Source organism: Astyanax mexicanus, chromosome 23 (genome assembly GCF_023375975.1).
Source record: "Astyanax mexicanus isolate ESR-SI-001 chromosome 23, AstMex3_surface, whole genome shotgun sequence".
Classification (NCBI taxonomy): Eukaryota; Metazoa; Chordata; class Actinopteri; order Characiformes; family Acestrorhamphidae; genus Astyanax; species Astyanax mexicanus.
The window spans coordinates 18,765,569-18,789,831 of NC_064430.1; the positions used below are offsets into that span (position 1 = coordinate 18,765,569).

Here is a 24,263-nt window from a genome sequence, read left to right on the forward strand (position 1 = left end):
GATGCTTTACAATCACGTTTTTTTACATATAACCATTCATACTCAGCACTCATCCACACACCGGTGAGAAGCGGCAGCCAATAGCGCACAGCATACTCTCAACCGGAAACAACCGTCCACCTGGAGGACTGCATTTGGCACTACAGCACTTTGCCCAGGACAGATTTTCTGCTCGCAGAGGTGTGGAAGTGCAACACTTTAAACATTGCTCTACAACTAATTATTTAACCCAGTAGGAGTCAGCATACAGCGATGCAGCTATTCAGCATACAGCAGTTTAGTCCCACCCATTCATCTTATAGAAGTTTAATAACACCCATTCACACTACAGAATTCGGTTTACGCTACATACACTACCTTGAGGTCGCTCCCATTGAGACGCATTCTGTTAATCCTGCGTCCGCTGGGTCTGCTGGTGTCAATCCAAAAGATCAGCTCCTTCCTGTAGTCAAAGTCTAGAGAGAGAACATTACTGAGACCCTGCATGGAGAGAGAGAGAGAGAGAGAGAGAGAGAGAAACAGAGAGAGAGAATGATCACTACATCCAGGTCATCTACTCAAATACCATCATATATATTAAACTATTCTATACAACCCACAGCCTTGTGCTTCCATAATTGGCACTTTATTAAAACAATCTACAGTATTTGTTCTGCACTATAAGGTGCATTTAATATCCTTTAATTCTCTGTGCTTAATTCTCTTTAATTGTCTGTGCTCCTTGTAATTCGGTGCATCTTATGTCAGGTTGTAAGATGCAGTAAAATCACTCCAAATAAGCACAGTGTTCTACAAAAGTTTCAGCTTAGTTCTCCAGCAGCATTAACATTACCCGATAACTGCACTAAACGCTAGCTCTTTGACCATTTAGAGGTGAGTATTATCTGCCTGTAGACTACTGCTAACCCTGGCTAGCGCATCTGGAGCAGCATTAGCATTACCCGATAACTGCACTGAGCGCTTGCTCTTTGACCATTCAGAGGTGAGTATTATCTGCCTGTAGACTACTGCTAACCCTGGTTAGCACTGCTGGAGCAGCATTAGCGTTGCCTGCTAGCAGTTAGCCGCTAGTGCTAAGCTTACTGTAAATAAATGGAAGCCCTTTACTCACCCAAATAAACAGTTTTCAGGAGACAAATCTGTATAGATTAACATCCAGTGCTGTTTTGACTTTGAAACAGTTTTGTTTACTTATTTTAGCTTAGCTTAGCTTCAAAATGTTTCACCACCCTGCAGTGAGACGAGCTGAATTAGAAGGAAAACATGGCGAAACCCCTGTTTCTTACTACTGTCGGATAAAATTGTGTCTTATAATCCGGTGCACCTTTATAGTGCAAACAATACAGTACTCTTGTGCTTTATAATATCTAACCACATTATTAGGTTAAAATACTCTTGTGGTTCATTGCTCAGGTGTTCAGGTGGATATAGGAAGTGGTGTTGGTACCTGTTTCAGGAGGGTGTAGTTTAACCCATCCAGGCTGATCTTTCTGATCTCGTGATGGTCGGCCAGAATCAGAAATGGCTCGTCTGCTGGAAGCCGAGGAGAGGACAGAAACACCCACTTCAAAACACACTTCAAAAGGACTTTAAACTCTCTCTTTCAAGCTGCTTTGAAAAATGATAAATCAGACCTTTCAAACCACTCTATGTGTGTGTGTTTGTACCTGTTATAGCTCTGCAGCTGTGTGGGTCAGTGTCCAGTCTTTGGTATCCGTCCACACATAGGCATTTGTATGAGCCGTATGTGTTTACACACTGCTGGCTGCAGGGGAAGCTCTCCACACACTCATCCATGTCCACACACGTCCGTCCATCCGCCTTCAGCCGGAAACCTGACCAGCACGTACACTGACCCCAACAACACAAATATGACATTAGAAAACCAGTGGAGACAATTATAGAGGTGGGTGTGGCTTTTAAGGTCCATTGGGAAGAGAATGTAATATAATATAGACAAAGCAGCTGAGATTAAATAGACGTGGGTTGTGTTATTCACAACATGAAGAGAGTATTGAATAAAACATGACATAGGTGAGTGTGGCTATTTGGTTTAAAAGAGAGCTTAAAAAAGGCATGGCTTGTTTAAATATATATGGAGAATGACCTGGGAAGGACCAAATTTATAATGATACAAATTAATGTTTTTTTTTTATTAAATGTAACAAGTTAGAAATGCTTTATAACAGACGGGGACGTGGCTATTTATATACAGCACCAGTCAAAAGTTTGGACACACCTTCTCATGTCATGTTTTTATTTTTTTCCTACATTGTAAATTAATACTGAATTTCTCCATAATATGAAGAAACACATAGGGAATCATCTAGTAACTATCTGGGGTGCTGTTAATTTGCAGTTTCTAAGGCTGTTAACTGATGAATTTATCCTGTGCAACAGAGGACACTCTTACTCTTCCTTTCTTTGGGCAGTCCTGATGAGAGCCAGTTTTATCTTTACGTTTTTGATGTTCTTTATGTTTCAGATTCAGACCTTAGTTGAGCAGTTCTTGCCATAATATGCTATAAGTAGAACATTACTTAAATAGGGCTATTAACTTTCTACCAACTCTACCCCTTCACAACTTCATAACTGATGCTCTCAAACACATTAAATGGCAAGAAATTAAATAAGTAATTAACTCTTATAAAATATAAAACATATTCTGGTTTGTTTAACAACCTTTTTTCGTAAGAAGATAAGAGATGTAAATAGGGATGGTTTGTAACTGAAACAAATAGGGATGAGTGGACTTGCACATCTTATTACAAGAAGCCAACAGAGGCCTAGACCTGTGGTGGCTTTACTTTAAAGAGACATTGCATTATATCCATGCCATAGATGTGCTCTTTTAAAACTTCTGTTTATTCTTCATTTATTATGTAACTATAGACCTGCGGTAGTTGCTCTGATGCTAACAATGAGGAAGGAGGTAACATTCCAGCGCTGGCTGAGAGCGGTGGTGGTGGTGGCACCTGGCAGCAGTGTGTCCTTGACTGTTTGAAGGTGTCTGAAAGTTGGAGTGTCACACTGTAGCTCTATCCACGGTGACACGTGCCAAACTAGCCTGTCCCACCTGCCAGTCTCTCCCCAGTCATACACTCCGCCTGCCTGGGTGTCAGACCGGCCTGTCCCAGCTGTCACCAACACAGCCGCCTCTCTCTCTCTCTCTCTCTCTCTCTCTCTCTCTCTCTCTCTCAACAGTGTGTGGGTTTGTGTGGTTTGGTTCTTATGCTCTAAATCTGATGGTGTAAGCACTGCTCAATTAATCGAAAACTGTCTAAAAACAACGTTTCGCAAGAAAATGGACAAAAATGTGCATGCTTATTGGGTAATATTTAGATTTTTGCCCCCTCTAGAAAGTGATTTCTGAGGTGCAGCTGTACATAGCCACCAGAGATAATGATGCCTCTCAGTGCTGTGGCATCTGCAGCATCTGTCAGCAGCTTCCGTCCACAGCCAACAACCAACTCAACACACCCACAACTGAAGCACAACACAACAGGAACACTTCATGCCACTAGGCTACCATACAGGGGCAGGAGACCAGGCCTTTTAAATGGATGTTCTGAGTGATTTGGGGGCATCTGTTGGTAAGGAGCCTTATTTCCTGAGGAGCCTCAGCAAGTATTAACATAGATTCCTTCTAAGGCTCGAGACCAGAACCAGAGGTGTTGAACCAGTGCTTGAACCACTCCCAATAAAGCAAATGTTTCCTTCAAGGCAGCATATATCTACGTCTGCCCTTAAGGCTTTTCCCAGTGCTCAAAAAGAGTACAGGCATATCACTGTCTACGTCTGCCCTCAATGCTTTGCTCAGTGGTTCAAAGAGTGCAAGGACATCTTTGTCTATGTCTGGCTTCAAGGTTTTGCCCAGTGCTCCAAAGAGTACAGGCACATTAATGTCCATATCTGCCCTTAATGCTCTAAAGAGTGCAGGGACATTAATGTCCAAGTCTGCCCTCAAGGTTTTGCCCAGTGTTTAAAAGAGTTTGGGCACATCAATGTCTATATCTGCCCTCAAGGCTCTGCCCAGTGTTCAAAAGAGTGCAAGAACATCAATGTCTATGTCTGCCTTCAGGGCTCTGTTCAGTACTCCATAGAATGTGTGAGCATTTGTGTCTGCCTTCAAGGTGCTGACTGGTGTTCAAAAGAGTGACAGGACATCAATGTCTATGTCTGCCCTCCAAGTTCTGCACAGTGCTCAAAAGACTGCAGGCACATGAATGTTTACATCTGCCCTTATGGCTCTGCCCAGCGCTTCATAAAGTGCAGGCACATCAATATTGAAGTTTACCCTTAAGGCTTTTTCCAATATTTAAAAGTGTTCAGGCACATCACATCATTGTCTTTGTCTGCTCTCAAGGCTCTATCCAGTGTTCAAAAGAGTGATAAGACATCAATGTCTATGTCTGCCCCCAAGGCTTTGCTCAGTGCTCAAAAGAGTGCAGGGACATCAATGTCCATGTTGGCCCTCAATGTTCTGCACAGTGCTCAACAGGGTGCAGGGACATCAATGTCTATGTCTGTCCTTAGTGCTCCAAACAGTGCAGGGACATCAATGTCCATGTCTGTCCTTTGTGCTCCAAACAGTGCAGGGACATTAATGTCTATGTCTGCCCTCAAGACTCTGCCCAGTGTTCAAAAAAGTTCATACATGTCAATGTCCATGTCGGCCCTCAAGGCTCTGTCCAGTGCTTAAAGAAATGCAGGCACATCAATGTCTATGTTTTCCATAGAGGCTGTGTACAGTTCTCAAAAGAGTGCAGGAACATCAATGTCCATGTCTGCCCCCAAGGTTCTGCCCAGTGCTCAAAAGTGTGCAGGGACATCAATGTCTATGTCTGCCCTCAAGGCTCTGTCTGGTGCTCAACAGTTTGCAGGCAAAAAACTCTGCCCATTGCTTTATTAAGTGCAGTAAAATCAATGTATATATCTGCCCTTAAGGCTATGTCCAATGCTTAAAAGAGTGCAAGAACATCAATGTCTATGTCTCAAGGCCATCAAGGCTCAGCCCAGTGCTTTAGAGAGTGTTCAAATGCTTAACAAGCTTGTGTCCTCAAAGTCTCCTGTCCTGCACATCAATGTCTCCCCTCAGGACCCTGCCCATCCAGTGCAGGCACCCCAGTGTTTATATCTGCCCACAAGGCTCTAGCCAGTGCTTGAAACCGTGCAGACAGATCAATGTTTATGTCTGCCCTCAGGAATCTGCCCAGTGCTCTAAAGAGTCCAGGCTTGTTAATGTTTATGTCTGGACTTTAAGATCTGCCCAGGGATTGAGCGAGTGCTAGAATGTTGAAGGCTATTCTGCTTGTGTTTCCAGGACTGCTGTCTTTCCCATGGCTTATGGGTCTTCTGAGTGAGGTAACACACTCATACCTGACTCATAGCTTGTCACGTTGGCTAGATTGATGTAACACACTTACAGTATACAGCCTGCAACTGTTCTTGTTAACACATGTGTACATGTTTGTGGTAACATGCCTTTAGCAAGTGGTTCATGCCTCCAGTAATATACAGCCACAGGTCCTGCATTTGTTTGCAGTAGTATCACATCTATACATGCTTTTGTTAAACACGTCATGTTGTGTTTGTGAGCCTGCTGTGTTCACACTTGAGTGATTTTTAATATGTTGTTAAGTCACTATTAAAGGTCTCCTTCCGCTAAAATACATTTTTCTTGTTCTTAGTGAAATACAATAGATCTTTTGGAGTTGTATATGAATGCTGCTTATGAAACTGTTCTTCAACCTTCATTGTCTGCAGTAGCTCAGAAAAGAAAATGTTCAGAAAAACGAGTTGATCAGGAAAAGCATCGTGTCTACATAAACTCCCAACCTCCCAAGACAAATTAGCTAAGGAGTTTACTGTTCTGTTTTACATCAGCTAGTTAGCATTATCTATATTGTGTAAGTAACTATAGGTATAAATCGGACCTCCGGTGGATTCCGCGTTTTACTGAGACCTTAAATAAACACTAGGGAAGCACAGTCTGACAAAGTAGCACATCTCGACAGAACACCAGTCAAAGCGGATGCTGTTCACGTCAGATTTTATGATATAGACTCGACTTTGTGGCTTCAACGTGGTGAAACTGCCCAAGCACCAAATCAACAAGTCTGAGGTAAGAGTTTAGTAGCGGTATTTTATCTTAAAGAAACCTTATCAAGGCCATGAGGAGAGCAGCGCCACTCAGTCGCTGGGGGGGGGTTTAAGGGTTAACAACTTTACCTAGTTCTCAGTGCTATATCTTTATAACTAAGGATGTATTTCTGAAAACATTTTGTCCGTTGAGTTTTACAGCTGTAAAATTGACTGTGGGAGGAAGGCAGGTCATGCTGTCTACTGCAGGGCTTTTAGCCAATCAGAGGCGATATGTTTGCATGTATGAATATTCATGAGCAAGAGCCCAAATACTGGTCTTCGGAGACCACTAATTCAGTGAAACAAATCAGGGCTGGAACACTTTTTTCATTAAAAACAGCTCACATGGCATTCATTCATTCTCAAGACCACAACTAGACATTTTAAAATGACGCTTTTAAAGCTTTTTTTAAGCTTTTAAGCTCTGGTTTATTGATCTGCTATAACTAAAATAATTAAATGAAAGGAATGATAAGCAACAAATATGTACACACATCTTGACACACACCCATTATAAAACACATGCACATACAAACATACACACTCACCTTGTATCCCACAGGCATGTCCTGGCAGTCTTGAGAGCAGCCACTGACTTTGCGATTTAAACATTCGTTAACTCCACAGTTCCGCTCATCAGACTGGTCACCACAGTCGTCGCGCCGGTCACAAACACTGCCCAGTGGGACACAGCGACCGTTGGCACACATGAAAACTGATCCGTTGCACAAACTTTCTAAAACACACATACAAGGACAAAGGAGATGAGACTCGGGTAACGGCACAAATATCTGTATAATTTACAGATATGTGCACCAGTCCAAACATACATAATTACCATAATTACATATAGTCGCTGTCCAATGGAAAATGACAAATTGCAAATTTCAGGGAGAGATAAAACCTTAAGTTTCATTGGTGAATTTCTATTGGTCCACTCATTAAGAAATTTTGACACAGTGTAAGGAAGAGTTTGGGTGTTCAAATCATGAAATACACAATATACACGTTGAATTTACTGGTATAAGCCCACATTTTTCCATTATACCAGACTGAGAATATAATGACAGTTAGGGATGCCCATTATCCCCAATATACTTGCCCAGAAGACTTTATTATTTATTATATTATCACACCATCCCTGCTTCATCTGCACTGCACAGGAAAAGTGGGACTGGTTTTCAGATTCCAAATTCTAATTTCAGCAAGACCTAAAGAGAGATATATTTAAGGCAGAATGGAAAATTCAAATAAACTTGTCTCTAATGTATGGAAATAAAACTGATCATGGCACCTGTTACGCCCTCGCTATGTTTTCCTGTGTTTTCCCCGTTTCCTAGTGTGTTTCTCTAGTACTTTTCCATCACGTGTGTGTAATTTGTAGCTCCGCCCCTTCCCCAGGTGTTCAGTGTTTATTGTTACTATTTATAGCACAGTTTAGTCCATGTTTAGCCGTCGATCTTTGCACCTTCCCCTGTTGTCTGTCTCGCCACGTTCACGTTATAGCTCTTTTCTCGTTCCTTGGTTGTTTGTATTTTTCACGCTCTTGTTTATTTCTAGTCACATTTATTTCCTGTTTGTTTCTTTGTTTATTTTGTATATATTTACGTATTTATCCCTGTTTATATTCCCTAGCCCTGTTTAGTTATTATCTGTTTAGTTTAGCCACTTATCTGTTCAGCTTAGCTCTTTGTTGGTTTTCCCTGTTTGTTTATGTATACATATTTATTCGTTATTCCCCTGTCTGTTTATTTATTTATTTGTTATTTATTAAAGTATTGGTCTTACCCGCATTTAAATCCGCCTCCCGTCTGTTCCCCACGTTACAGCACCAAATCATGGCAACAGCAGTTGCAGTAATGTTTTACATCGTGGTGGTAAAGCGCTTTCTTTCTTTTTTTCTTTCTTTTTTTTGGTATTTATCATTAAAATCTTGGCAACAAACAACTTGGCAACGAGACTAGGAACTTATTTTCAGTCATGTAAGACCAATCTACAACAGTGATATAAACATTTTTCATGATTTTCCTTTATAAATCATTGGTTGTTCAGATCATCAGCTTCAGTTAAATATATCATACAGCAGATGAACACAGTGATATTTTAGAAATGGAATGAAGTTTATAATATTTACAGAAAAGGTGCAATAATTCTTTAAATTACATTAGGCAGGTACAGAAAAATGCTCATTTAGTAGCTCCTCCTTTTGCAGAAATAACAGCCTCTAAACCCTTGCTTTAGTTTCCAGTGAGAGTCTGGCTTCTGGTTGAAGGTATTTTGGATCATACTTCTTTAGTAAACATCTCCAGTTCAGTCAGGAGGTTTGATGGTTTCTGATCATGAACAGCCCGCTTTAAATCACACCACAGATTTATAATAATATTTAGGTCTGGGGTCTGAGATGATCATTCCAGAACGTTGTACTTGTTCCTCTGCATGAATGCTTTAGTAGTGTTTGAGCAGAGTTTATTGTTAAGGGTCGTTGTCTTGTTGAAGTATCCAGCCCCGGTGCTTTAACTTCAACTTTCTCACTCATTCTTGAAAATTGTTCTCAAGAATCTGCTGATATTGACTGGAATCCATGAGCCTCTCAACTTTATTAAGATTACCAGTACCTGCACTGATCTCACAGCCCCACAGCATGATGATGGAACCACCACCAAAGTGTTTGTATTGAAATGCTATGTTCTTTTTCCACCATGCATAAATAACCGCCCTCCAAATAACTCTTAACTCTTTAGTTTCATCAGTCCAACAGCAACTTATTTCAAAATGAAGCTGGCTTGTTTAAATGTGCTTTGGCTTTAGCATACCTGGCAAATGTGCTCAGAAAAGGCTTCTTCTGCATTAATTACTCTCCCATACAGCCTCTCCTTGTGTAAAGTGCGCTGAATAGTTGAACGATGCACAGTGACTCCATCTGCAGCAAGATGATGTTGTAGGTGTTTGGAGCTCTGTGGATAGACTATGACTGTTCTCACCATCCTTCTCCTCTGCTTATCTGAGATTTTTTTTTTGTTCAGCCACTTCAGGTCTTAACTAGAACTGTGCCTGTGGTCATCCTTACTATAATGTTTCTCACAACTGAAACAGCTGATTTGAACAAACAATGATTTATACATTTCTAAAGGAAAATCACAAAGTTTTTCATACCACTGTATCTGTATTTGAATGAGAAGAAACCAAAATACTCTAATCTTAAGGTCTTAAGAACAACAAATGTTACAACATTGAAAAAAATCTGATAAAAACCTCATAAGCAGTTTGTAGCATCTTTCTAAATGATGCATAAAAAAGAGGATTTTTCAGTTTGTTGTGGCTACTGCGCCTGCGCACATCTCCAGAGCTGTTTTTCTACAGGAAGGGATTTTTTCCTTCAACAGATTGCATAAATAGTTATGTAAGAAGTTCCATTCATACTGCAGTCATTGGCCTGTCTCCTTAATAATAAGGTGTCTGATGAAAGCATGAAGCTAGTTGAGGTGGGGCAGGGTTTTTGTTTTTTTGGGTGAAAATGAAGCTCTCTGATTGGCTGAAAGCACTATGCTCACACGCAGATCTCTGTAGCTCGGCAGTGGAATCAACTTTAGTGACAACCTGGTGACAACTTGACTGAAACTGGGGGGATGAAAGATTAAAAAGTATGCATAATTTTTCAACATGAAATTGTACAAGCATACTAGGACATCAAAATGCGTGTAAAAAAGCTGGTCCTCCAATTAAACCCTAATGTTTTGGTTATTGCCAAAATGTGCTCAGCTACACTGTCAGATTTTTGGTCCATAAATCTAAGCAATTGCAAGACACTAATTGACGGCACATTGCTGATCAGACAGTTGGATTGTCGCCATGCCAACACCAGAGACTGGTGATTGGCAAAAAATATGGCACCACTAATTGGAACAAGTCTTCTAATTAGTTCATTTATCAGTAATAAGAAAAACTTGATGTGTAAAGCCACGAAAAGTGCCCTTAAACTTCTGTTTAACTGAAATAAACTAAATGAATATTTTAAGTGCCAAGAATACAGAAGAATACAGTACTCGGATCTGTCGGATGATATACAGGCAAACGAATCTGATGAAAGAAAATCCGAAGCTGTGAGGGTAACTAGCTTTGGCAAACCCATGTAGACACACACACACACACACACACACTACAGTCAGCTCTGTTTCTTGCCATCAAAGCAGAAATTACAGGGGGAAAAAACAGAACAGTGGTGAAAAAAGCTGCATGAGTGTCGAGCCTCCGGAGAGAGAGACGGGGCAGAACAGGTGTTAGTACAAATCCCAGAAGGTTCTGGGGTGCTGGGATCTGTCAATCAAACAGGTGCGGCGAGGGAGAGGGGCCTTGCCTGCGGCGGAGCACTTGGGGTTCAGTGGCGGCTCGTCTGATTGGTCCAGACAGTCGGGAAAACCATCGCATTCCCACTGTGAACTCGGTAAACACCGCCCATCTGTACAGCGAAACTCTGCGTCTAAACACGAGCGGTACTCTGGAGAAAAAGACAAAAGGGAGAGAAAGAAGAAAGAAAGACAAAGAAAAGGAAGAACAGAGAAGAGAATTGCTTGTTTGAGACTGAATTGTTTGTTACTGTTCATTCAAGCAAGAGTCAGTGATGTAATTCCTCAGAAAAAACATACTTTTAGCCTTACAGGCAGTATCAGTGATGTAACTCCTCTGACAATGCCAGTAATTTAGTCTTACAGTCAGCATCAGTGATGCAACTCTTCAGATAAAGCCATTAATTTAGCCTTACAGGCAGTGTCAAGTGATGTAACTCCTTAGACAAAGCCATAAATTTAGCCTTACAGGCAGTTTCAGTGATTTAACTCTTTAGACAAAGCCATTAATTTAGCCTTACAGGCAGTTTCAGTGATGTAACTCTTCAGATAAAGCCATAAATTTAGCCTTACAGGCAGCATCAGTGATGTAACTCTTCAGATAAAGCCATAAATTTAGCCTTACAGGCAGTTTCAGTGATTTAACTCTTTAGACAAAGCCATTAATTTAGCCTTACAGGCAGTATCAGTGATGTAACTCCTTAGACAAAGCCATAACCTTAGCCTTACAGGCAGTGTCAGTGATGTAACTCCTTAGACAAAGACATAACCTTAGCCTTACAGGCAGTGTCAGTGATGTAACTCCTTAGACAAAGACATAACCTTAGCCTTACAGGCAGTGTCAGTGATGTAACTCCTTAGACAAAGCCATTAACTTAGCCTTACAGGCAGCGTCAGTGATGTAACTCCTTAGACAAAGACATAACCTTAGCCTTACAGGCAGTGTCAGTGATGTAACTCCTTAGACAAAGACATAACCTTAGCCTTACAGGCAGTGTCAGTGATGTAACTCCTTAGACAAAGACATAACCTTAGCCTTACAGGCAGTGCCAGTGATGTAACTCCTTAGTAAACGCCTACATTTAGCCTTACAGGCAGTGTTATTAATTTAACTCCTTAGACAAAGCATCAGTCATGTTACTCCTCAGACACTGCTGTTAATTAACCTTACAGGCAACACCAATTGAACAATGTAGTTAAAAAACAGATTTTTTAAGTTTATGAGGAAATTTGGGCTCCATGATTATAAGATTAGAACTGTGAACAATTCTGCTGTTTAAACATTTTCATAAATCTTGTCTCCTGTGTTTTAAAATAATGTACGATTTTTTTACTATGGTGATTAACAGTCTCAGTGGTGTAACAGTGGTCCAACTGTCATTACAGATTTGGCTATTCAAAGGGCCATCCCGTTTTCTTCTAATCAGAGCGAGTACAGATGCTTCTTTTTCTTCCTCTGTAGAGAATCTCATTACATCAGTCATTCTGATAATAAGCACAATAAATGTGCTGCAAAGACAGGGTGAATGAACAGTGATTGTCACGGTGACCAGCTGAAATGAAATGAGCAGAAAGAACCCCACTCACCGCACTGAAGAGACTCGTCTGAGCTGTCTCCACAGTCGTCATCGTGATCACACACAAAGCTTTGCGGGATGCAGAGCTGATTACGACAGCGGAAGGAACCCACTGAACATGTGCGATTCGGAGCTGGTAGAGGAGAGAGAGATAGAGAAAGAGATCAATACAGACTAGTGTGGAGGTTTTAAAGTTAATATATGATGTGTATGATAAGATTAAACATTTGAAAATTAGACATTTGTTCATAAATGAAGCAAAAAAGTAAAAATAATTATTATCAGTGTCCATAGTGTAACATACAGGAATTGCCAGTATTGTCAGCTAGCAGGCAACATCAGAAGTACATTATCATCGACAGTGTCAGTAGTGTATCCTCATGGGCAGCATCATCAGTATATCCTTATGGGCACTGTCACTATTGTAGGGCTGGGGCGACGCGTCGACATAATCGACGTCATCGATTACGAAAATACATCGATTTGCATAACGCGCGTCGGCGCGTCGTAAACATGGCGGTGCCTGTGGAGAGCATGGACTCCGGAGAGCGATCTCCAGCTACAAAAAAACGCCAGCGGGCATCTAAAGTTTGGGAGCATTTCACGCAAAAGGGCAACAATGTGGTCCTCTGCCATATGTGCAAAATGGGGATGGTCTATCACAGTAGCACAACTGCTATGCAGGAGCACTTGAAGCGCAAACATCCAGGAGCACTATGTCAACAGAGTCACACAGTAAGTTACCGTTTACATCAGGGTCTCCGCGGGTGTCCTTAAAAAGACTTAAGGCTGTCTACCAAAGGTTTTAAACCTGCCACAGGCAGAAATTATACATTTTTGGTTTATATTTGTGCATGGCATTTCGCAGTTTCCAGAAACAGTAGCATTATTCATAAGTTCAGGTGTTTAGCTAAGCTAGCTGCCTTAAGTTATTTTAGCTAGAGCCGTCGGCGCTGCGGTGTTACACCGTTTTCTGTCACCGTCGGAATTTTGTGACCAGTGCTCACGGTTATGAGCGTTCATTGGCAAAACGGAAGCTTTCTATACCTACACCTTACCCTCAGCCCTAAACTGAACTGTTTTGGCCAGTCGGGGTAAACATTAGAAACGAACACGTTTCGAATCGGCCAGTGCACCGGTCTGCTGAGAACTACTTGCCAGTGGTCACAAAATCTAGCGGTCACAGAAAACAGTGCAACACAAGGAGGTGGTGTATGGGAGCTTATCCATTTTTAGCGTTATAGATCTAAACGTGTTGTACATGTAAGTGATTATAAGTGTGAGGTTTGGTTTAGTAGGCTTGTGTTGTTGTTGTTGTTGTTATTATATATAAATATAGTAATTTATCGTTTGCTTTAAAACGTAAAATAATAGTTATTTAAATATGTTTCTCAATAAATAGATTAGTCGACTAATCGAAAAAAATAATCGTTAGAATAATCGTTTAAAAAATAATCGTTAGGGACAGCCCTACACTATTGTCACCTTGGAGCCAGTGTGAGTAATGTAGTCTCACAAGAAATAGCCATACAAATTATGCCCTTCTAGTATGTGGTAATGGGATATACAGTTCTGGAAAAAAATATAAGATCACTTGAAAATAATCAGTTTGTCTGATTTATCTATTTATAGGTATATGTTTGAGTAAAATGAGCATTGTGGTTTTAGTCTAAAAATCACTGATGATATGTTTCCCAAGTTACAAATATTACAATATTACAAATATTGTCATTTAGAGCATTTATTTGCAGAAAATGAAAAAATGATCAGTGATTTCATACCTCAAAACAAGTTCATACTAATTTAGAAACAACCATGCTAATGTTTAAAGATGTCAGAAATCAATATTTAATCAAATTATTCTGATTTTTAGTCATAGGATTTCATTTATCTTGGCCTGCTCTCCACAAGTCTTTCACACTGCTTTTGGGTGACCTTATTTCACATGATCACATTTAAAGGTTTTTCAATGGGGTTCAGGTCTGAAGATTGACCATCAACCTATTTGAATGTCAGTTAGCAACCACAGGATGACATCAAGTGAATTATAAAAAGAATGGCAAATGGCAGCTGGGGGTTCAAAACAATATCTTAGAGGCAGACTTCAAGCTAGAAAAAAGTTTTTCTTTAATGAGAAGCAACGAAGAGCCATGCTAAAGTTTGCACAAGATCGCAATAATTGGACGATAGAGGACTGGAGTAAGATCATCTTCTCTGATGAGTCCAATTTTCAGCTTTGCTCAACACCTGGCCATCAAATGATGTTCAGATGGAGACCTGCAGAGGTGTACTTGCACCCACTGTGTAATTTGGTGGAGAATCAGTGATGATCTGGAGATGCTTCAGCAAGGCTGGAATTGGCAGTTTGGTCTTTGCGAATGACACATAATTTAAGCAGCATAAAAGGTTATCCTGGAAAAAAAATTGCTTACTTCTGCTCTGGCAATGTTTTCCAACTCTTAGGACTGTTTTTTTCCCCAGCAGGACAATACTCAATTCCACACAGCTAGATCAATTAAGGTGGCAACCCAATCTTAATGGCAACCCAATCTCCTGACCTGAACCCCATTAAAAACCTATAGAATGTAATCAAAAGAAAGATGGATGATCACAAGCCATCAAACTGCTTAAATTTTTGAGCCAGCAGTGGATTAAGGTCACCCAAAAGCAGTGTGAAAGACTGGTGGAGAGCATGCTCTGGGTTATTTTAGCAATTATTGAGTCTTTTTTCTTTGCATTCTCTGTATCTTTTTCAATAATCTCTCATTTTCTGCAAATAAATGCTCTAAATGACAATATTTGTATTTGGAATAAAGTAGTTTATAGAATAAAACCACAATGTTCATTTTTCTCAAATATATACCTATAAATAGTTAAATCAGAGAAACTGATTATTTTGAAGTGGTCTAATATTTCTTTTCAGAGCTGTATATTTGATTAGCTTACCACAGCCAGCCGCTTCAAGCTCATCACTGCCATCAGGACAATCTCTCTCCCCGTCACACAGCCACTGTCGAGACACACAGCCGTACGAGCCAGAGCAGCTGAATAACCCTGCAGCACATGTAACTGAGTCTGAGAGAGAGATAAAGAGAAGAAAACAGAATATTAGAAACATTGGAATCAGGCAAATAAAGAACTTAATAAATGACCTATTCAAAAGTATCCAGACCCGTAGAAACTGATCACATGATTAGTATACATCTCTCAGCATTGGTCTGTGAAGCAGTGGAGCTACAGGGGTTGGACTATAAAACTGAAACACCTGGATTTAGAGCACAATAATTTATTATCCCAAAGGACAGTTCTGGTGGAAACAGGAGAGTTGAGGTGCACACTGAATTCTGCCGTGATTTGATCAGCCGTGGTTTTATGTTTTTTGGATACAATCCGGGTTAGCACCCGAACATCCCTTTCAGACAGCTTCCTCTTACAGCGTCCACAGTTAATCCTGTTGGATGTGGTTGGTCCTTCTTGGTGGTATGCTGACATTACCCTGGATGCCGTGGCTTTTGATACATCACAAAGACTTGCTGTCTTGGTCACAGATGCGCCAGCAAGACGTGCACCAACAATTTGTCCTCTTTTGAACTTACTGGGTATGTCACCCATAATAAGTTGTGTGCATTGCAATATTTTGAGCAAAACTTCGCTCTTACCCTGCTGCTAATTGAACCTTCACACTCTTACTGCTCTTACTGGTGCAATAATGTGCAATTAATGAAGATTGGCCACCAGGCTGCTCCAATTTAGCCATGAAACCTCCCACACTAAAATGACAGGTGTTTCAGTTTCATTGTCCAATCCCTGTATAGTATGATCTCTGGAGTGATGATGGAGCTCCATCCAACACCTTGAGATGACTTTGAGTGGCAGAACTAATCATCCAGCTTTACCCACCTCCAGTTATTTCCTCCCTCGCTCACTCACTCTTTCACTCCCTCCCTCGCTTATTCACTCCCTCACTCCCTCATTCTACCTAACAAGACCACCTTTGTCCAGGAAAAAGAAAAGTCATCTTTTAATGATCTTGTTTACAAATTTATTTGAGTCTGACCTTCATCCGTATGAGCTGTGTGCGTGTGTGTGAGCACATGCCTATAAATCCAGGGCTGCCGTGAAATTATCTGCTTCAGAGACACTAAACTGTTTTCCTGCGGCCTCCTTTCATGTTGATTGATCTTCTTCCACGCGTCGCTCTCGCTCAGGCAGCGCGGAGCGTCGGAGCGTTCAGCGGGAAAGAAAGGAAAACCGTACCACAGATCTCGGGGTCCTCATCAGCCCCGTCACCGCAGTCGTCCTCTCCGTCACACACCCACTGCCGAGAGATACATCTGGTCCTGGAGCAGGAGAACTGATCCCACAGACAGGATGAGTCTGAGAGAGAGGAAGATAGATAGAGAGAGAGAAGGGAGAATTGGTTTTGTTTGTGTTAAGGATGATGAAGACTGATAAATCAGGGGAAGCAAACGCCACATCTGATCACAGCAGGACTGTCTGTCCTCTCTGTGACCTCAAACTCCAAACCCAGAGCAATTGTGAGTTGTGAGTCGGTATGGATCAGTGTTTTTGGGGCTGTTACCAATTTAAAGTTGTCTTTTAGCAAGATCAGACAATTACAGATACTGATTAAATGCATTAAACACATTAACCTTTCCATTCAAACTTGGTAAGAGGCATCATCGTGCAGGGCTTCTATAATGTTTTGCATCATCTCTTATGATGAAATGTACTTAACAGTGGTTTGAAAAAGTATTCATAGCACATTTTGTCAGCTTACAACCACTTAAATATATTGTACAAACCAACTTAAGCCCTATCTGGACAGGATTAGTTATTCAGGGGGCGTAGATGAAAAATATTTCACACTTCTTCTCAGTGATAAAACTCTTGCATCTGGACTTCCTATGAACCCTGTATTCATAATGCCTTATGAATGCATTCATAGTGCATTATATGACATGCATAATACCCTATAATGACTGTAATAAGCCTGTATAATAACTCATAAGTACTAACATTGACATTCATAACACATTATAAACGTAGTGTAAAGGTTTATAAAGAAAGAGCTTATAATGCCTTATAATATTGTATCTGTTTATAAGAACAGTGTACAATGTAGTGTTGTAATGCACTATAACACAGATTTGGTGTATTTTGTATATATTATTATGGTATATATTATTATGCTTTTTAAACATGAAGTAAATTTCATTATGCAAAGCAATGAGGCCCAAATGAGGCCTGACACTCACAAACACTATTATAAACTTTACCATGTTAGAATGAACCACCATCTAATCACCATATAACTTTAGAACAGAAACTGACCGGTGTTGAATAAAAAATAGATAAAATAAATAAATAAATAAACTAATATAATGGACCGATCAGAGCTAAAAGCCTCCACTCAGCTTAAGGCAGTGGACTGTACAGGTGTGAACAGGGGTTGGGCCTGTCAATCAGAAGCTGATAAGCACACGGGTCACATAAAAACACTCCTCAGCGACAAAGAGCTGTCCTGTCACTGTCTGGATCGCACAAAGAGGAAAACACCACATTTACTTTGAACAGGTTTGATGAAATTTTCATTGCAACTGATTCTGGGGAGTGTCTGTTAGTCCATTCATCATAAAACGCTTGACTAGCAGCATTAGAGTTTTCAAATAGTGTAATAATAAAATAATAAAAAGCACAATAGAAACAGAGTGATGAGGTTTTTGAAATGACAGTGATAATATATCTATATATTCACAGCCGTCATTTAGAACCTTTTAATGCAACCCTGGGAAACAAACAGCCCCTCAGAGCCCTCCAATCTCCAATCTCTCGCTTCTACTCTTTCATTTTCCCATCATCCGCCTCTGAAACATCCATATAAACACAGTTAAAAGAGACAGACATTAATAACACCTGAATTCATCTGGATAAAGAGCAGAATATTGCACAAAAGGCATTTCTGACTGAAACACAGAAAGCATGCACTTGAGTTAAAGCAGAGACACCCACGGTAAAACATTACTCAAGTAAAAGTCCTTCCTATAAAACCTCTACTTGATTAAAAGAACAAAAATCATTTATCCACATTTCTCATTCTTATTGAAACGACCATCCAGGTCCTCTCAAACTTAACTGTCAACTGGGGGAAAAAAGTCTTTGAGTGCATCATAAGCCCTTTCTGAATGGGATTAGTTTATCAGGGGGACGTCTGTGAGAAGTATTTCACACTTCTTCTCAGTGATAAAACTCCTGCATCTGGACTGCAACTGAAAAAACAGGAGGACCAGTCAGTTTTTTGACCTTTTTGGTCACATGACTTCGCGTTCAGTAGCTCCTCTATTTCCAGTCGCTGTTGTGTTTACGTGAATCTCCTTGGAAATGTGCTACAGGGTATCTACAGGGGTTGGACAGTGAAACTGAAACACCTGGTTTTAGACCACAATAATTTATTGTGGTGACGGACAGTTCTGGTGGAAACAGGAGAATTGAGGTGCACATTGAATTCTGCTGTGATTTGAGCAGCCGTGGTTTTATGTGTTTTTTGGATACAATCCGGGTTAGCATCTGAACATCCCTTTCAGACAGCTTTCTCTTGCGTCCACAGTTAATCCTGTTGGATGTGGTTGGTCCTTCCTGGTGGTATGCGGACGTTACCCTGGATACCGTGGCTCTTGATACATCACAAAAACTTGCTGTCTTGGTCATATATATATATGAAATTGCATTTTATGGCCACTGAGAAAAGGGGTTAATTAAGCTAATTAGTACATGCTTTTTGCACGCTTTGAGCAATGTGTACTTTTCCCGTCGTTATGATAGCAAAGACACACTGACATGCCTCGCCTATAGATCACTAAAATAGGGCCCTACCAGACTATAAGAAGAAGTCATAGCTCACCACACTGGAGCTCATCCGCTCCGTCCTCGCAGTCCTTCTGACCATCGCACAGCCAGCGGGTGGAGATGCAGTGACCGCTGGGACACGCAAAGTGACCTTCTGCACATGCTTGACCTTTAGAGACTGAAAGAGGACAAGAAAATGAAGTATGTTTAGGGTTGATAGGTTTAGAGACATTTGAAGAGCATTGAAGGGACACATTTGGAACATTCCTTCTGTAAATCACGTAACAGAGCAGCTGGATCCGGTCGGAGCTGCAGGATCTACATCTTTAATAAGGCGGGACGCATTCAGCCCGCGTGCGAAATGCACACAAATCCACGTCTGTTCCACGCTGTTATTCAGAACTCAGCTCTGTTCCCAGAATGGGGGCTGGAAGACAAACAAATCAACAAACCAACACAGGAGGGATAAACAAAAAACAAAGGCAGAAAGCCGAGCGTACCGCGGCACCGCGCCTCATCAGAGAAATCGCCGCAGTCGTTGGCGCCGTCGCACAGCCAGTGAGGGAGAACACACAGGGAGGTGGAGTTACACCTGAGGAAAACGCCGCCGCGCGCACGCACGCCCAGCTGGTGGTAATCCACACAGTCCACATTACCTAAAACACACACACAGCAGGGATCAGATACACACACACACACACACTGCCTGTGGTAATCCACACAGTCCACATTATTTCAACACAGAAATATTCACACACACTGGGTTGTTTTTACACCTCGTTAGCACAAGGTCATAAATATCACATGTATTTTTACCCCTTGAACTTTTTTTTTTACACATTTTTCACCTCACGACCACAAACTTTTGGTTGTAAGAAAACAAAAAGTGGATTTTTAGTTCAAGACCAACACAAAGTAGCACATACTTGTAAAGTGGTATAAAGATTATACATGTTTTCTTAAATGTTTTTATCAAAAAAAAAAAAAAAAAAAGTGTTACTGCAGTCTCTACTGCAGCATTTACACACTTAAGCCCTAACCAAACGGGATTAGTTTCTCAGGGGGGCGTCTGTGACAAAATATCACACTTCTACTCAGTGATAAAACTCTTGCATCCGGACTACAATAAAAAAAAAAAAAACAGGAGGATCAGTGCGTTTTTTGGCTTTTTCGGTCACATGACATTACGTTGTCACGTGATATATCAGGTTTTGCACCAAAGCACAATGGCGGCATCTAAGCGCTGTAAAAGACACCAGAGCAGAGAAGAGACACTTGCTCTTATTTACTATTTTACTACGTGAGACTGCCACTTCTTATCCAGGGCTTAATGAAGACTGTGATTTCTCTCCATTTTTTATCAATTGTGGTTATTTACTGATATATAAAATTGTGTCCTATGTAAATGTATTTATGCACTTGCTCTGTTCCTGTCATTTTATGGTTAGTATAGGTTCCATTTCAGAATAAGCCTCAGCTTGACGCTCTACCACACTCCCTTTGGTTAAGTCCACCAAAAAACAAAAAAAAGGAAATACGACAAGAAATCCACAGAACCATTGGGTTTAAAGTTGAACAGTTTACTTCTTCCAAGTTAGGTTACATTCTTCCAAAGTCCTTCCAAAGCTAACCAAAAAGGGGAACTTAACAAAGAAAGAAAGAGAGAGGTCAAAAAACTGTTTGGCTTTAAGGCTCCATCTTCTCCTTCTTGTTCACCAACTGCCCTATCCCCCTCCCTCTCCTGATTCTCTCTGGAACTCTTAGCCCCTCCCACAGCCTCCTTCTCATGGTAGAGTCCAATTACCCACAGCTAGCAAGGCAACCACTCTGTTCTAAATCTAACTTTCCACAATACATAAATGATCTATATAAATACCTAAATTCTATATATTAACATATGAACTGTAAATCCTTCAAATAAAAATTAATTGTACGTAATAATGAACTTGAAATATGTTATTCTTTCTAATAATCCAACAACCAGATAAACATTATATACATAAACTAAATTTAGGCTCTTACAGTTAGGATAGTGACCCCTTGGACCCACTGGGGATTGTATTGTTAATACTATAACTATGTTCAATAAAGTTTTTTTTAATTATTATTCATTTTATTTTATTGTTTTTCTTTTTCTTCTTTATTTATTTTGAATTATTTTTACTATATATATATTTTATTTTTTTTATATTTTGATAATCATGTGACTATAGACATGTGATGGTGACTCCACCCACTTAACACTTAAGGGAGCCATTTTATGCTTTATTTTTTATGCGTCGCCCACAATGTTTATAAATTTACTTGCCATGACAAATTTAAGGCTTTTTAACCCTTGTGTGGTGTTCTTATTTTTGTTACTCGTTTACTTTGTTACTTGTATTTAATTCAGCAAAATGAAGCAATTTTACATTAAAATGCTTTACACATGCTCGCTTCACCTAAATTGCAAGCAATATAAACAGCTTACATGGTTAATATTTGCCCTTTACCTTTCTTATGTTACATTTCTTTCAAAAAGTGCTACTCTTTTTTTTATTAGTTTCTTAATAAAATGTAAAAGAAAATGAATTAAACTCAAGATATGAGTAGAAAATTTGTTTACTTTCAAATTTACAAATGAAGCAGTGTATACTAGCCCTTGGTCAAACATACTGTATGTAATATCCTCCTGAGAACTGAGAAAAAAAGTGTCTTGCAATTTATGTTTTTTTTGTGATTTCCTATCTCTTAGGAGTAAATAAAACAGATTACCATTTAGACTTTTTCAAATTTATTTTTATTTTTATTTTTATAGCATGTCCACTATAGTGGACATCAGGATTATTTTAATCTACGGAACAATGAAACTTAACAAGTTAAACAATAACAATAATACCAGGATATATTGGACTTTCATTCTGTATTCATTTTAGTTTGTTGAATTTAGGCATTTAAAAGAAACAAGTTCTGTTTATCTGAAATTCTGTTTATTTATTCTCTTTTGCATTCGTTGTGACTTTCTCATGTGTAGTAATAATGAATAGCATAACCAATAATGGCATAACCAATCTAATCAAAATGGTATGATGTTAATTATTTTATTTACTGTACTATCTGTTGCCAAGGACAGGCATTAGTTTAACAATGCATGGTTCATTTATCTTTTTTACTGGATAAAAACACTTATGGTAATCCTAGAACTAAATAAAACATACGTGCTATTCCTGGCCCACAGAGGACGACGGCTTTCTTGCTGGTCTGTGTTCTCATCTGATGAGCTTCCTGCCTCATCAGAACTCCCTTATCACTTATTTGTAAGGTTTAAAATCTTCCTCATCATGTTCCTCATTTGAATCTCCCTCAATTATTCTGTACAAAATCTTCTTTGCTTCTGTTCTGTCTCCTAAAACAATGCATTAAAAATGAGTGGCTGTGAAAGACATGAAGATCATCCTGGTGTCCACTGTAGAGGACATTTATAAAATGGCTATTATTCAATCCCAAAAGTAATTAAACTGCTCTCAGACTTCATTAAATAATTCCTAACAACCTCAGAATAAATAAAACACATGAATTTCATAGTAGAAATGCAATAAATAAAGAATATTTTACTCATCCTTTCTCATTCCATAAAATGTGCTTGTTGTTATAAAGTCATTGTGTAGAAATAGGAAATTGAATTTGTCACTACCCCACCCCCCAAACATGTGGTATCACTGGAAAGCCCAGGATGTCCTCTTTAAGATACAGCAGGAATTATTAGTCTAACTCAAACAAGTAAAATGAGAGATGCAGAAACAAAATGTGCACTACAGAGGACACAAATAAATAGGCCAGGTCTCTGGAGGATATAAATGTGTGTGTGGGGGGGGGATTACAGTGTGTGTTTATCGAAAATGTGTTTTGATATATGTTTCTCACAAAAAATGTAATATTACCTCTTATTTATTTTGGGAGAAGCCACATTTCTGCCACAAGTATGTATAGAAAAAACGCGTCTGTGAGCTCTGTTCATTTTCATCTCTGTGGAAATGTGTGCCTAAAGTGTATTTACGGTGCGTGGCAGTGGACAAATAGCCATTTTAATCACAGAGGACCCCCATTAAAAGAGAAAATTACCCAGGACCCCCTGAGGAATTAATCCTGTCCAGATAGGGCTTTACACACAGCACATTTAGACTTGCATCATAATAACTAGAAAAAGAGAAAACATAGAAACACAGAGATCTCTGTAATATTAAATTATATAAATTAAAAGACAGAGTGGCTTCTCCACAGGCAGCTTCTCCAAGTGTCCTGTATGGGGATTTTAAAGCCCTCAAATTTTGTAAATAGCGTAAATAACTAAATAAGTTTTTTACTGCAGAGAATAAGAGTTTTGTATTACCTCCACCTGTAGCCCGTATACGGGTCAGGGCATGTTAATAGGTTAAATGATCCGGACCATAGAAACCAAATACAGCTGTGAAAACGCTTTAAAAATTAAAGGTCTGGCAGGTGAAGTGCAGTAAAAAAGTCATTGCTAAAAAAAAAACAGCTTGTCTGAGCCATACAGCAACTACTACTGGACAACTAAAGAACCTTTTGACAGGTAGTGTATGTACATGTGAACATAAACGTAAATAAAAGGAACTTATCGCAAACATAAGTCTAAGTCCAATCCACACAAACACACACTAGTAGGTCTTACTGCAGTTCTTCTCATCAGAGGCGTCAGCGCAGTCGATGATCTGATTGCACCAGGCTGCCTGCGGCACGCACGCACCATCTGCACAGCGCCGCTCCTCAGCCGAGCACGAAGAACCTTACAACAAGTAGAAAAGATCAGAAGAAAAGTCCATAACAGTGGGTTTAACCTGTGGGCATCAGCCTTATAACAGGACTGCTAGGGGGCTGTGTGCCCAGAAAATATATTTTTTTCCTCCATTTTACAAAGTAACAGACCTTCCAGTATACAGTACCAGTAAAAAGTTTGGACACATCTCTTTTCATTCTGTGTGTATTCTTTCTTTTTATGATTTTTTTCATATTGTAAATTTAATATTGAAGATTTTATTAAAGCTCTAGAGGAACACATGAAGAATTATTACAAAAAAAGTGTTTTATACTAAGTAGCCACATTTATTTGTTTACCACGTTATTCCATATGTGTGTCTTAATTGTTTGTATGTCTCTAATATTAATCTGCAATGTAGAAAATAAATGTTATTAATACCTAAAAAAAACATTTGACTGCTGCTATATGTATAGGTATTTTAACAAACAGAATATCCAGACACAAACTGAGATAAACACAAGCCATTTATAGATGGGATTAATGTAATAAGTGTAATGTGATTTTACTACAGGACATCAAGAAATTTTTATAACG

General features: G+C 39.6%; 1 protein-coding gene across 1 annotated transcript in view; it reads right to left on the reverse strand.

The window, feature by feature from the left end:
* The window catches only part of lrp1ba (low density lipoprotein receptor-related protein 1Ba), a 327,687-nt gene that overhangs the window by 71,090 nt on the left and 232,334 nt on the right, over positions 1-24,263 (reverse strand). Inside the window, exons 48-58 of the mRNA XM_049470884.1 lie at positions 23,583-23,696; positions 19,411-19,566; positions 18,966-19,088; positions 16,322-16,441; positions 15,011-15,139; positions 12,075-12,197; positions 10,499-10,639; positions 6,693-6,880; positions 1,668-1,851; positions 1,448-1,533; positions 358-480 (exon numbers count right to left, since the gene is read on the reverse strand). Of these exons, the coding sequence (XP_049326841.1) occupies positions 358-480; positions 1,448-1,533; positions 1,668-1,851; positions 6,693-6,880; positions 10,499-10,639; positions 12,075-12,197; positions 15,011-15,139; positions 16,322-16,441; positions 18,966-19,088; positions 19,411-19,566; positions 23,583-23,696 (1,487 nt within the window). The remainder of the gene's footprint in view (positions 1-357; positions 481-1,447; positions 1,534-1,667; positions 1,852-6,692; positions 6,881-10,498; positions 10,640-12,074; positions 12,198-15,010; positions 15,140-16,321; positions 16,442-18,965; positions 19,089-19,410; positions 19,567-23,582; positions 23,697-24,263) is intronic.